Below are 14,600 nucleotides of genomic sequence, written 5' to 3'. Positions count from 1 at the left end.
TTTATGCTGTGCATGGTGCTAGTAGATTTTTTTTCCACTTCAGAGAGAGTTTGGGCATCCGGGAAAGGCAGGTTTCCCATTGGAATGGAGAAGGACATTATATAATCGAGGCTTGTGGGTCACTGTGATAACAATGTTATAAATAGGTGTTGAAATTCACATGCCAGCATCTAATTCGAGTGAAGACGTTACTATTAAAAAAGGTGAACGCGGTTAACTCTTTTGCCTAAAGTAAAAGTGAGGAGAGGGACATGTAGCTGTGGAGGAGCAGATTAAGGAGCTACGGACCGTATAATTCCATAAATATAAATTAAGAAAATATTGTTGCCCACTTGTCCTCTTGGATATGTATTCAAGCAAGATATCCCTTTCTTCAGCGTCATGGAGTTCGAATCATATCGGTGATTTGATTGATTTGGGATGGCATTAAAAATCAAAACTACAAAGAGTCGGTCAAAATGATCGAACCTTATCAGAGATAATTACTATAGGTGGCATGCGATCAATATAATCAGAGTTCATAAATATCTTCACTTTCCTCTGTGTATATCCCTCAAGACAACCTTCCCCCTCCCCCCACCAAGTGCCACCATTGTCTTAATCCATAGATTAATCTTGAATTTTCTTTTTTAATAAGATTCCACTAACTCTCCTATCAACTCAAATTCCATTCATTTAGTGTAATAATAAACAGGTTTAATTCTTAGTTGTTCGTGACAGATAAAACCATAATTTTGGCGTGGATATTCATTTGAAGACATGTACTTGGTTTTTTTTCTCTAGTACTTTGTGTTAGAATTTATTTTGTAAATCATGATTAATTGATATATTTGAAGTTAAATTTAAAGTGGGGGTATATTTATTTTTAGGGTTAAAATTTAATTGAAACTATTCTCCAATAATTTTTTTAATATGTAATATTAACATCATTAAAAATCCTGAGTACTTGAAAAATTAATATTAAAAAATTTCAAGTTAACATGTTTTGTGAAATTATAGAAATTTTTTCTTCTTCTTATAATTCATATAATAGGAAGTTGAAGGGTAATAAATAAACCTAAATAAAATTTAGATTTGAGTTTATTATAAAAAAAATTATTGACCCATAAAAAAATATTTTTTTTCCATGTCAATTATGAACATCCATCCCATTATTAATGTATGAACAATCAATCTTTTTCATATATATGAAGATTTTTTCCAAAGAAAAAATAAATTGATTTTAAAGCTAAAGTTGATAAGTTTTTATTTTTTTATAGTGGGTAATTAAGGTAAGATAATGAAAATTAATTTTAGAAATTACTAGAATTAATTCTTCATTAATTTTATTTTAAAAAATCAGTATAAGTAGAAGTGGAATGAAAATAAGAGATATTCTATACATATTATTTTGCTACAAATCTCTATCCTTCCTCCCTTTTGTTTTTCCTTCTTTTCCTCCTTCCTAGAGCTCAGCTTCATGTCCATTGTATCATCTTAATCTTCGTCTGAACATATTATTTTCTATGGTATTAGTTTATAGTATTATTTAATTTCTACTTTCCATTCTGATAAATTTAAAGCTTCCTTTTGTTACATATTTCAAGGTGGATGAATGGCAAGAGATAACACAATCTTAGTCTGACTTAAGGAATATTCTCGCTTCATGGATTCCCATGGTTTCTTAATGACAGTACTAATGTCTTTGTAATTATGGATTACAGTGGTTTAATAATATATGTTATGTCTATATGGTCTATGCTGCTTCGTTCGGGAATGGGCTTCTCTGATTTATATCAACTTTGAGGTACGGTTGCTTCATCTAATGCAGAGTTTTGAGTATGATTTCACACAGCAGGGTTGTGCCCAAACAGAAAAAAGCTAGACTCAATGACGCCATGCTAGAAAAGTGGTGGTCAGGGGCTTGGCTCCTCTGGGTTGTGCTCCCCACTCTCAAAGGCGACGGGGGATCCATTTTTGACGTGCATACTGTGGAACCCATCATTGTCTAACGTGAATGCGTTATGTTGGGTCGCAATTTGTGAAAAAGTAAGGGTTCCACACAACCTCTGAACTTTATTTTGTTTTTGATCAATGATCAATGGTAGGACCTCTGCTAACTGCACACAACCACAAATCAATCTCAGTGCGCATACGGGTGCAGCCCCACCAAAACGCCGGGATATATCCCCTTGTTTGTCCACCAGAAACGCAGAAACAGCTATTTATCTGGGCTCTAAAACGCTCATAGTTGTCGGATATATAATTATATCAACGCTAATCACTTTTTCAACTCTAACTTCTTCTTGGATGCCCTCGGGAAAAATGGAAAGGTACTGTATTTTTTCCGTGCGGAGCGTTTCGGAGCATGAACAAATCTAAGTCATGATCTAATCAACTGCTCATGGAGCCCAATAAAGGCCTAAAATCATTTTTGTGGATGTTGCAATAAATGATTTAACTGCACTTTTCTAAGTTTTTTAATTTAGACACCCCTTCATGTTCATTTTATTTTTCTTTTAAGAGGTATTTTTCTTTTATTTTTCATTTTATTGAGAAGCCTACCTACAAAAGTTTTATATTTTTTTCTCTAAGGGTATAATAATTATTTAATTGTATTAAAAGAAGGTGTCCAAACTAAATTGTTCTCAATCAATTTTATAATAATTAATGAATTTAAAAAAAAAACAATTGTACTATCAATTGCAAAGATAATTATTTTTTTATAAGGATAAAATCATAAAAACATTGCTCTAGTAAATAAAAATATGTGTCTAGAAGCGTCGTAAATTACACTAATATCTTTTAGTATTTTTTTGTAATGTATTTTTATTTGTTTTTATATAATTTAACTATTTTATTTTTATCTATTTAGAGCAAGGTGGTGGCCGGCTTAACTTGATTTTTATTGTTGGAGGATTTTGAGAAATTTTTTTATATTTAAACAATAATTAGTTGTCTTTTATAAGTTATTATGGATAGTCAAATCTTATCTTTGTAAGAAATCAAGATCAACAAATAATCAAATAATTAAAGAAGAAAATAAATTATTATACTTTCCAAGGAATATAATCATGATTAGCAAAAAATCAAGAGCACCAATTAATAAAATCCCCGATTTCAAATAAAAAAATCTACTAAAAAGATAGAATCCTAAAAGTTGTACTAATCATATTCTTAAACTTCCATCTAACTTGATCTAGTTTTGTAATGGGTTTGTCAAGAAGACGAGAAAAAAGGCGTTGATGATCATATACGAATTTAATGTTTTGATTATCAAGTCCTGTAAATAAGTGTGTGGGTGAAAGTTATATGAAATTTCTTGATTTTTTTTATTTGTTCTTCTACTCGGAGAGCTGGTCATGGTAAAGAGATATAATATAATTTATTTGAGTTTGCTGAAATTTATATAAAAATCATATAAATAAGAAGATATTGAAATCTCGTGAGATTTATTAAAAAAGTTTTTTTCACCAAAATAACAATAAAATCTTAAAAAACAAATGATTAATTATTTATAACAATAAAAAAATTTCAGCTTGATTAAATTTCAAGAGTTTCAAAAATTAAGTATCATATATACATGCTTCTACTTTAAATATTATGTTTTAGTATACACACTAGAAGTTAATTTCAATATCTTAATCATGTATGTATATACTAGTTTTTATTTTATGATTGCAAGTTTATAATCAACTTATAATTTTGCACAGGGGAAGGTTTGGCAGCAGCCATATTAGATCTCTTGAGCAAGTCGATGGCATATTTTGATTGTGTGAGAGTTAAACCAGAAGAATCTTGATGGGCCTCCATACCAAGAAAAAAAATGAAGATCCCCAAGGTCTTTGATATATATCAAACTTGGATCGTAACTGATGGATAATATTGGAAATGACAAGTGAACTTGAACCAGTTCAAATTATATCATCTACATAAATAAGTAGAAGTGCCATACCATACCATGTGAGCTATGATAAATGAACATAGAGGAGTGCTCACATCCTGCGAAAATGTGAAAAAGAAAATGAATGTTCGTTCATGTCTGTCACATAAATGAAATATATTCTGCTAGCCTTGTTTTACGAATCCGTAAGGTACAAACTTTGTTAGTTGGAACAACAAGCTTTCTTGTTGATATTCGTCGACAAATTTCCAATATGAATAGAAGTCCCCTGGGGAAGTCCTGTCGAGTTAGCTGCCTCTTGCGCTGCCAGTGCCTTTTTGCTAATAATTTGGTAGATATCCAACAAAATGGTCTGGAATGCCTTTTCAACATTGGAAGCTTCCAAAGCTGAAGTCTCAAGAAATGAAAGGCATTCCTTCTCGGCCAGCATTTGAGCATCTTCTGCTGAGACTGATCTGAGATGGTTCAGATCGGTTTTGTTTCCAGCCAGCATGATGACAATGTTAGAGTCTGCATGATCCCTTAGCTCACGAAGCCACCTCTGGACATTATCAAATGTTTGCCTCTTGGTTATATCATAAACCAAAAGGGCACCAACTGCACCTCTGTAGTATGCACTGGTGATAGCTCTGTACCTTTCTTGGCCAGCTGTGTCCCATATTTGTGCTTTCACTGTCTTCCCTTCTACCTGCATAATAGTAAATCTTAGCTTTATTTTTTTAAAAAAAATTAAATGATCAAAAATTAAGAACCAGAAAGCAAAAAAAGAAAAAAGAAAAAACAAATTCAAACTCTGGAAACAGGTAACCTTAATTGCTACGAGGGACTCTTGCAGGGGAAGCGACAGGCCACTTAAGTACTCCTGTTCTCCATCTAATCTAAAATGTTCTCCTGTTCTCCATCTAATCTTAGCTCTGTGTTTTAATACTCTATTGATTGTTGAAAATATTTCGTGATTTAATAAAAAAATAAAATAAAATTGCTGACAAAACTTAAGAAGCCTGTAAATTTCCGTTTGTAGCGCAACGGGTTGGCACGTAACATCATAGGAATCGGCAACGAGATTCTTATGTCACTCCCACATATGGAGGGAGGCGATCAGAAGCCATTCAATGTTTTCGAGAACTGTGTTCCGGTTTTTTTTTTTTAATATGGAATGTTTATTTTTATATTTTAAAAATATTTTAAAAATATTAATTTATAATTTTTTAATTTTAAATTAATATATTTTTAAATTATTTTATTATGCTATGTAAAAAATATTTTAAAAAATTATTATTATTACACTTTTAAACACCCAGCAATATGCATTCCACTTTCATATATATATATATATATATATATATATATATATATATATATATATCACGACTGCAACAATACCTAAAAGGCTAAAAATGCAAGCGCTAGCACGCTCAAGCACAATTCCACACAAGACATGGATAAAGTAACAGATTCAAAACCTAAAAATTGGATGGTGGCATCGATACCATAATTTGGAAATCAAGATTTGTTTCACAGCAACTGATAATAAGAAAAAAAACGTCAAATCTTAAGACTCTGCATAGCATAAGCCCAAAAAAAAAAGAATTTAAAAGCAAATAAAAGAAGAAATATAGATCTCGATGTCTATATGTGCTTGATGATACGTAGAATTGAAACATACAAACCTGAAGAGTCCTTGTTGCAAACTCAACACCAATAGTAGACTTGGACTCCAAGCAGAATTCATTACGAGTAAATCTGGAAAGAATGTTGGATTTTCCAACACCTGAATCTCCAATCAACACAATCTTGAACAAATAATCGTATTCATGATCCACCTTGTATGCCATTAATTAAATTAATGAATTAACCCTCTCCTTTTTCTTTAATCCTCCCTCCCAGACACCACGCCCTGACCCCCAAAGCAATATAGAAAATATATTGAAACTGGCAAATTTGGATTGCTAATTGAATTAGAAATGGGTTGCAGAGAGAGAGAGAGAGAGAGAGAGAGGTACACTAATGCTGCAAGAGGGAGAAGCAAAAACCAGAATGACGGACAAAAAGGCATTTTAAACGGTTTTTCTTTCATTCAAGGAGCGAAACTCGGGGGGGTTTAAACCATAGATAAAAAGCAAAATCATATATTACTTTTCACGTCTTTATTCTTTATAAAAAAAATAAAAAAAAAAGAAAATTAGTGAGAAGGGCCGGACTCTTCTGGACACTGGACTCTTGGACTTTCCTCTCCACCCAACAACAGCAAGTTCACGTTCCTTCCCAGTTACTGGATTTCTTGAATGCTAGCCCTAGCCCTCGGATGAGCCTCCTTGATTTATTTTGTATTTGTAGGCGAGTTCTACCATTATATTATAATTATTTTTTCTTATAAAATAGTGTTTATTCCGGAAAGAAAGACGGGAGGATACCAAATAATGAAAATAAAACGTATCAGAAAGAGATTAACATATCTGGATTATTTATTAAACAATTATCTGGTATAATCTCGGCATGCCTCCGGCTAGATTTTTGAGATTTCAATTGATTATTCAATTACAACCACCAAATTTGCATGTCAAATTAATTCTGCATTTAATTTAATAATGAATCACAGTTACATTATACTCAACAATGGCATCACCATTAGTTGCATTTATAAAGTAAGTCTTCAACTGAGCAAACCCTCTAGCCAACCTGAACTTTCCTCTCCCTCCAACCACGGCAAGCTCACGTTCGGTATTTATTATGGGATTTCTTGAAAACACACTAATGGAGCTCCCATTAAATTCGCCGGTGGTGAATCCAAAATCAAAATATACCACTAGAGATGGTATATCTTGACTAGATGATACATACAGCCCCTGGGCATTCCCAATGACCTCGGAGGTCAGTTCGGGCCCAACTGTAAGAGGATCATCAAAGACAAATATGCTCCCAAACGGAGCTACTGACTGACCCGTGGTGATGTTGGGACGGGCAACAAGAACAGCACTAGGGTTTTTACCACTGAGTGTGTCGTGGAAGAAGAAGTGGAGATTGGTTGTTTTCTCTGGTAAGGATTCATAAGGCATGCTCTGAGAGTAATATTGGCCATGCGCATGTGTGGTGATCATGAAAAGGATCAAAGCCAAACCCAAAACTTGCATGCCTTCCATCTGCTCTGCACTTCAGAAAATTTAGACTCACACTCTTTCTTTGCATAAATTACAATGTCAATCGAGTTAATTTATATTAAGATGTTAGATGTGATGCTAGCTGGCGCATCTAATTTTCCTTAATAATGCTGCCATTAAATTACCAAATATAAGAAAAAACTTAATGTACTTTCGGAGAATATTCAATATTCTGATCCTAACATAGGGAAACTATTGGTATTTGAATCAGAAAAAGGCAAATATGGATAGTCAACGTAAATAAATAGATTTGTACGGATTCAACACCACCTTATATAGTATATGCAATTCAATTTAATGCAAAATCTACTGTCCTATTTTGTGGGGGTATTCATCCCCAATGTGGCAGGATGATGAAGTGGATTATATTTCTTGGTCTCGAAACTCTATGGAAACACAATCTCTACTATTATGGTAAATGTAAAGGGAGGATGATCCCGAGTTGACTGCATTGTATTACTTCGGATGCGCACGATCGGATAATTATAGAAAATAGAGGCGAATACGAGTCGGGTGACAATTATAGAGAAACTTCAGTCATTCTTCCAGCGAATCAAAACTCGAGGGCTTGTGAAAGAGGCTGCGAATCTGAAGGGTGCAGTTGAAATTTTTCTGGGCAGCTATTTGCAGTTTCAGCCAAAAACATCTTACTTCACCCAACGGAAAAAGGATCAATATAAAAAAAACTTCATAAAAAATATGAAAGCTACTTTTTTCTAGATTCAAAGAAAATCTTAATTGTTAATACATGAATTAAATCAAATTAAATAACTTTCTTACTCCGGATCGCTATTCCAAAATTAGCTTTATCCAAAAAGGAAAAATAAAACATAGCTTTAAGAAAATATTGCAAATGGTAACAATCTAAGAATTCTTTGTCGGCTGGAGAGGCCAGGAAATGTGCTTAATGGGGTATAACCCAGTAGCCTTTTAGGAAGACGGAGACCAATTCCAAGACTTCAACTAAAATAAATGGAACTTGATTAGTGCACGAAAGCTTCATCACACGAGTATTTCATAGAAGATGATCTCATGGACTTGATATTTCATATACGACCATAGTTTCGATAGACTCTGGTGAGTCAAACCTCCTTCGAGTCATCAATTTTGCAGCCAATCAGCTACTTTTCTTCACCATAGCCAACCATATGTTCATAATTGATGGTGATGATGCCTCCTATCTCAAGCCCTTTACCACCCCAGTTATCATGCTAGGACCTGGCCAAACCATTTATGTTTTGATCTATGGAGATCGATTACCTGGCCGATATTATATGGCAGCCTGAGCTTATCAAGGTGCATAAAATGCACCATTTGATAGCACTACAACCACTGTCATTCTTGAATACAAATCTGCTCTTTGCCTGCTAAGTGTACAATGAAACCATTTATGCCACCACTTTCAGCTTATAATGACACAACTACAGTCACAACACTCAGTAGAAGCTTTAAAAGTCCTCGAAAAGTTGAGGTCCCGACCGATATTGATAAGAAGTTTTTCCTCAGAGTCGGTCTAGGACTCCACTTCACAGTCGATTCTAGCAACAGAACAACAGAGCCAGGACAGGAAAAACAAAAGAAAACATTTTAAAAAATGCAAATCTCGCAAGGTTAATTTATAATTCAAAAGGAGAATAACAGAAGAATGAGTGAAGAAAATGAAAAGGTGAAAGGAATTAAGACAGGCCTGCCTCACTTATGCACTCTGCAAGAAGCTAGAACAAACCGCGTTTTGCCTAAACAATATCTTAACATTTGGTGTGATTCAATGCATAAAAAGTTTAATGAGAACTTCGCAAAACTTGATGAGAATCAAGATGTTAAAAGATATTGATCCTGTCATTATCAGCAGGTTCCAGCGTCATAAAAAAATCTGAATATAAATGCCAATGATTACCTTAGATTGCTGGAAATTTCCATATACAAACCATAGGCGAGACTGGTTGACAATACAGGAACATCCTCTGCATCTCCAGCAAATGAGTGATCGAAAACGGTTCATACATTAATCAACGCATTTATTATACCTACACCGACCTGTAAAGGCTGCTATCAGTCCAATGCTCCAAAAACAAAACCAATACTATCAATCATGGAGCAATAACGAAATAGCAACTGAAAAGACCATTGACCCAGAACACGTAATCATTAAAAAAGAAACGAAACCAGCAAAAAACCAAACCAAATTCAAGCAGCAACTTATGTGGTTGCATGTTGCCTTTTTTGCAGCGGCATCTCTCCCAAAGGTGGCCCTGGAACCTGAAGATTAGAGTCCAAAACCAACCAGAAGTATAACCAAGTAAACGCCAGCAGCTCTCCCAAGAATGAACAGGGTGAGGTGCATTCAGTGCACACTGATGGTTGTCGAATCCAAGTGGCACAGGAAGCCACCAAACCCAATCATCCTGAGAGAAGAATGGGCCCACACCTGTCAATCAGAGACAGACCCTACAATCTCCAGCGCATTCCCACCCAAAACGACAGCCGCCAGCAACAATCCTCGTCGACTGGGACTGATCTCTTCACACAGCAACACAACAGACCCCAGCCCGTATTAATTTCAACAAAAGAAAAAGAAAAGGAAAAAGAAAGATTAGTAAGGAGATAGATGAATACCGTTTGGGAGGCGTTAAGAGAGACAGGGGGAGAGTTTTTAGAGCCCGCCCGTATCTGGGATCGGAATTTTCCATGACTGATCTGAAACCCTAACCCTAGGACAAACTGGCATAAAATAAACCGAAGACAGAAGGAGGAGGAGAGAGAGAAGAGGTTTCGGTGGTAAGTCGAGTCCTATTAGCTGTTTTTGTAACGGTTAGGAAACCCCAGCGTGATGGTTCCGCAGGCGGGGATTTTACGCGAATTTAAAATTGGGTCTTAACACTTACGGTCTCTTTGTATTAATTCACTCCAGACACGTGTTTGCTGGGCCCTCAAAGTTTCCTTATAAAAAATGATCCCCTCTGCTGCTGAAGGTCTAAAATGGAAACAACCTCGGCCTCTATTTTTTACTTCGCGGATAAAAAAAAAATAGAGAAGAGAAGAGGAACTGTATCAAATTCGTTGATCAGTGAATGTGTTTGAAATTGTGGTAGTAATTTTTTTTTTCAGTGAAAGGAAACAACTCCATTCAAGGAGGCCATGGGCCTTCACGGGCTTCTCCAGCATGTTAGAAGAGCTAATACTGGAAGCAAAATCGTTATTGGAATGCTTGACACGGGAATTTGGCCAGAATCTGAAAGTTTCAGTTGCCAAGATTTCTTTCGTGACAAGTAAACCCTCTAAGTGCCCAAACAAGCATGCATAAATACTTCGTTGTGATACATTTCTAACAATTAGGATTTGCAACGCATGTAAAGTAAAATAATCAGAGCTCGATACCACCGAGCCAATGGAATATTTGGTGAAGACGATATTATATCGCCAAGGGATACAGAAGGGTATGGCACTCATACTGCATCAACTGCAGAAGGGAACTTTGTTACTGGGGGAAGCATTGGAGGCCTTGCCTGAGGAACTACTCGAGGAGGGGCTCCCCCTTCTCGCATTGCTGTGTACAAAATTGGTTTGATGACTGTTTTGATGCTGACATTCTTGCAGCATTTGACGATGCTATTGCCGATGGAGTTGATATAATTTCTCTTTCTGTTGGAGGGTCTACTCGTAGACAGAATTTTAATGATTCAATAGCGAATGGAGCTTTCCACGCAATGAAGAATGGAGTACTTGCATCCATTTCTGCTGGTAATTCAGATCCTGATCCTGCAAAAGTCAGCAATGTTTCGCCTTTGTTTCTCCCTGTGGCTGCTAGCACAATAGATAGGAAATCTCTGACCAGGGTCAAGTTAGGAAATTGAGCATTTTACGAGGAAAGCAGAAGCAAGAATCTGTACCATTCAAACAAGCTATATCGAATTCTAAAGCACCACTAGATATAAAAATGACCATTTTTTACCATTCAGGGAACCTCTATATATACCTTCACACTTGAGCACGATATGCACCCCATATTCTATGCTGGAGATGTCCAATATAACAAAGAAGGATACAACGCGTCCATATCCTGGTAAAATAGGAAACGAGATGAATGCTGATTCAATAATGGCTCTGTTCAAAAAAAGTATCCCATATTTTCACACATTGGATGGCTAAACGTTGTAATTAGTTACTCAATGCACACAGGCTCACTGGATAAGAAATTGGTGAAGAGGAAAATAGTCCTCTGTGATTCAATTGGTGATGGACTGCCAGCATAAGCAGGAGCAATCGGTACTATATGCAGGATGGTTGTTACAAAGATGTGGCCTACAGTTTCCAGCTTCTCATTTGGGATTGTGATGGACTTGATATCTCAAAATATGTGAACAAGGCTAGGTATTTTCCTCAATTCACAATTCTGTTGGTGTGAAAGTGCAAATGATGTTTATGTGCACAGTACTAATTCAATTGCTTTGTATTGATATTTCAACAGAAAACCAACTGCAGCAATATTCAAGAGCATCCAACAAGGGAATGATTTGGCTCCATATGTAGTTTCATTTTCTTATATAACAAGTGACATCATCGAGTTGAATTGAAATCCATTTGTCCACTAACATGCCTCCTCTTTTTTCTCTGTATCAACTTGTTGATATTTTGCAGCCCGAACTAGCAGCCCCTGGAGCAGACATTTTGGCAGCATGGTCCCAAGGTAACAGTGTAACAGGATTGAAAGGGGATATAAGAGTAGTTCGAGACAACATAATCTCCAGCACATCCATGGCTTGCCCACGTGCAACTGGAGCAGCAGCTTAGATCAAGTCCTTCCATCCTGCATGGTCTCCTGCTGCCATTAAGTCTGCTCTGATGACAACAGGTAATTATTTAATCGATGGTTACCATCTTCAAATGTTTTTGCACAGGCAAGAAAACACAAAAAATGTTAAACTATGGGGTTTTTTTTGTTTTCTGTACAGTTTTTTCCATGAGTGCTGAGACTAATCCTGAAGAAGAATTTGCACATGGATCAGGACACATAAATCCTGTCAGGGTCATTAACCCAGGCCTAACATACGATGCTGGAGGGAAGATTATGTTAAATTCTTGCGTGGACAAGGTTATAACAATAAACAACCAAGACTTGTTACCGGGGATGACGCCAGCTGCTCTGAGGTAACAAAAGAAGCTGTCTGGAAAGTGGAATCTGAACTACCCTTCTTCAGGCTTAACTGCCCTGTCTAGTCATTCAATAACCCATGTCTTTCATAGAACTGTTAAAGATTCCAAGTTACAAGGCAACTGTGAGAGCTCTTAAGAAAGTTACACATATAGGGAGTGGTAAAAAAGAACCCACCAACTGCAGAACTGCCCACAACTGAGGCCAAGGCCCAGTAGAAGGATACTGTCGATCCGGGCACCGTTCTTGCTCCCAAATTTGGGAACCAATCTGCCCAACTAGGTAGGATTAATTACATATTTCATCCCTGTATTTTTATATACTTTTAATATACTTTCTTTATTCTTCTTTAATTGTTGAGGTCTTTTTATTCGAGTAAAATTTATAGAGCGGTCCTTTCATTGTGATTCCATCAAGTTTTTGTTAAATGTGGACAGGTGTAAGAAGATATAGAATTTTGTGCTCAAAACTTAGAGAGAGAGAGAGAGAGAGAGAGAGATGATAGAAAACAATCAAAACGGAAATTTTGAAGAATTACTCACGGATTTTAAAACAAAATATTATATTGGAAAATGTAAAAAGCCTTAAGAGAAAAGGAAGAAATAGATTGTTTTCATGAAAGAGCAAAATAAAAATATGTTAAGCCACCCATATTTATTTATTTATTTATATTTTCATTTTCAATTTCATAATTTTTAAATAAAGGATAACTTCTAATTTTAAAAAACTATAATTTTGAATTTTTTTTTAAAATGGAAAATTATTCTCATATTCTTTATTTTTTAATCTTAGCATTGAGAGATTTAAAAAATATATTGAATAAAAATACAAAGAACAGCGATTTATCATATTTTCGTTTTCCCTCTTTTCTAATTCTTATAAATATATTGATCCTGCGAGAATATGGAAGCATATTTATGAAATCCCTTGCACGTATAACATTAGAAACCCTTTTTTTTCAATTACTTTGTGGATTTTAAGTTCCTGGAACCGGAACATGTTACATGAAGACACGATTTTCAGAATATATATCCATGTAAAATGGAATAAAAGCCAAGACAATTTGCATGAAATGAAAGGAACTCGTTGTTGTGTTCAATAGACGGAACCTGAGAGCAATATTCAGATGAAAATAATGCTTGAAGTTCTGATTGGCAACGAGAAAACACTACATATATACACGACAATATTATCATCACTGTGAGTCAAAGAAGTTCAATGCATTTTGTCTTCGTTTGTTCTTATGTCTCGGTACAGACTTTCATTGACGGTCTTGCTAGCTAACTTGAATACCTTCTTTTCAAGTTCTGACTACTGGACTGGACAGGGAGCTAGCTAGTGTGAACAGCTAGCTATACACATGAATATGGATTCTAAGGGTTCCAAGGAATTATTCTTTCAAAAAATTCTTGCATTACATATGAACTCGTGCCAGGAGAATGAGTGAGTGATTTCTCGTAGAATTAGAGAAGTAATTTAAACAACTATACTACTGTTCTTGAACGATATATAGGACTCGCAGCCCACTTGAAAATGCAGTTCCAGGCAGACCATCTATGTGGGTTATTGCAAAAATGCATTACATTTTTATCTTTTCCTGGGAAAAAGTCCTCTTCCCATTGAATTAATTGCAAAGTTTGGTCCCATTTTCCAAGATAGACAAAAAGAGTCCTCGTCTTTTTTCAAACTGATAGACAGCCATTGACATGTTTCAAGACTAATCAAGTCTTGCCAGTTAATCACAGTACTGGAATTGGGCGGAGTCGACTGGAAATATGCATTTCTTGGAGAGAAAAAATTGCGTTTGGAACATTAGTATGGAGTGTGATTGGTATTGTGGTAACTGTTGTGGTTATGGTTTGAAAAAAGTTATTTTAAAAAAAGTATTTTTAATTGAGATTGGTTTGAAAAAATAGGTGTTTGGTTAAAACTGTGATTGAAATTAAAGTTAAAGAAAAAGTAGTTTAATGTGTTTGGTTAAGGATGCTTTTGAAATTGAGATTATAAAATAATTTTAAAAAATATATATTAATATTGATAGTTTTTAATTTAAATATTGTAGATTTAACTATTTACTATTATATCATAAAATAAATAATACTTTATATAAAATATTTTTTATTGTTCCATTAAATTTTTTAAGAGCACAACAACATAGGTAAAATAAAATTAGAAATAAAATTGGGATTGCGATCAAATTCTGCAAATATTACGTCATCAAGCGATCTCCGTCTAATTTATGTAGTGTCATTAAATAATGTTTAACACTATTTTTTTGAATAAAACACAATTAAAAATAAAAAATATTTTTTTATTTTATTAGATCAGACCCAGTTCAATGTATTTTTAGCGTTGAACCGGACCGGTCGGCGAGGACAGTGGATCCATGAAAAAAACCCATGAACAG

General features: G+C 35.0%; 2 protein-coding genes, 1 long non-coding RNA gene and 1 pseudogene across 4 annotated transcripts; 1 reads left to right on the top strand and 3 right to left on the bottom strand.

Moving 5' to 3' along the window:
- Positions 1–3,798: 3,798 nt before the first annotated feature.
- LOC133705029 (ras-related protein Rab2BV-like) lies at positions 3,799–5,972 on the bottom strand. The gene is made up of 2 exons (XM_062130123.1): positions 5,554–5,972; positions 3,799–4,571 (listed from the first exon to the last, which is right to left on the bottom strand). The coding sequence occupies exons 1-2, from the start codon at positions 5,716–5,718 to the stop codon at positions 4,086–4,088; spliced, it is 651 nt and encodes a 216-aa protein (XP_061986107.1). The 5' UTR covers positions 5,719–5,972; the 3' UTR covers positions 3,799–4,085.
- A 493-nt stretch (positions 5,973–6,465) lies between these two features.
- LOC133704725 (dirigent protein 4-like) lies at positions 6,466–7,023 on the bottom strand. The gene has a single exon (XM_062129660.1). It carries the CDS (start codon positions 7,021–7,023, stop codon positions 6,466–6,468), a length of 558 nt encoding a protein of 185 aa, XP_061985644.1.
- A 711-nt stretch (positions 7,024–7,734) lies between these two features.
- LOC133704960 (uncharacterized) lies at positions 7,735–9,886 on the bottom strand. 2 transcript variants are annotated; one of them, XR_009844165.1, is made up of 3 exons: positions 9,658–9,886; positions 9,224–9,561; positions 7,735–9,078 (listed from the first exon to the last, which is right to left on the bottom strand). It is a non-coding gene; the product is annotated as an uncharacterized LOC133704960 (long non-coding RNA). The 2 variants fall into 2 exon arrangements; XR_009844164.1 differs by having other exon boundaries at positions 7,735–9,561.
- A 105-nt stretch (positions 9,887–9,991) lies between these two features.
- On the top strand, positions 9,992–12,331 carry LOC133705322 (cucumisin-like; annotated as a pseudogene).
- The last annotated feature ends 2,269 nt before the right edge of the window (positions 12,332–14,600 follow it).

Source organism: Populus nigra, chromosome 10 (assembly GCF_951802175.1).
Source record: "Populus nigra chromosome 10, ddPopNigr1.1, whole genome shotgun sequence".
NCBI classification, from domain to species: domain Eukaryota; kingdom Viridiplantae; phylum Streptophyta; class Magnoliopsida; order Malpighiales; family Salicaceae; genus Populus; species Populus nigra.
The sequence above is the reverse complement of the archived record's forward strand: the minus strand, read 5'-3'. Positions and strand labels throughout refer to the sequence as shown.

Excerpts from the sequence above, each read along its gene's own strand:
- LOC133704725 (XM_062129660.1), bottom strand. The coding sequence starts at position 7,023 with ATGGAAGGCATGCAAGTTTTGGGTTTGGCTTTGATCCTTTTCATGATC.
- LOC133705029 (XM_062130123.1), bottom strand. The coding sequence starts at position 5,718 with ATGGCATACAAGGTGGATCATGAATACGATTATTTGTTCAAGATTGTG. Across the intron at positions 4,572-5,553 it reads TTGCAACAAGGACTCTTCAG|GTAGAAGGGAAGACAGTGAA; the intron begins GTTTGTATGTTT and ends ACTATTATGCAG.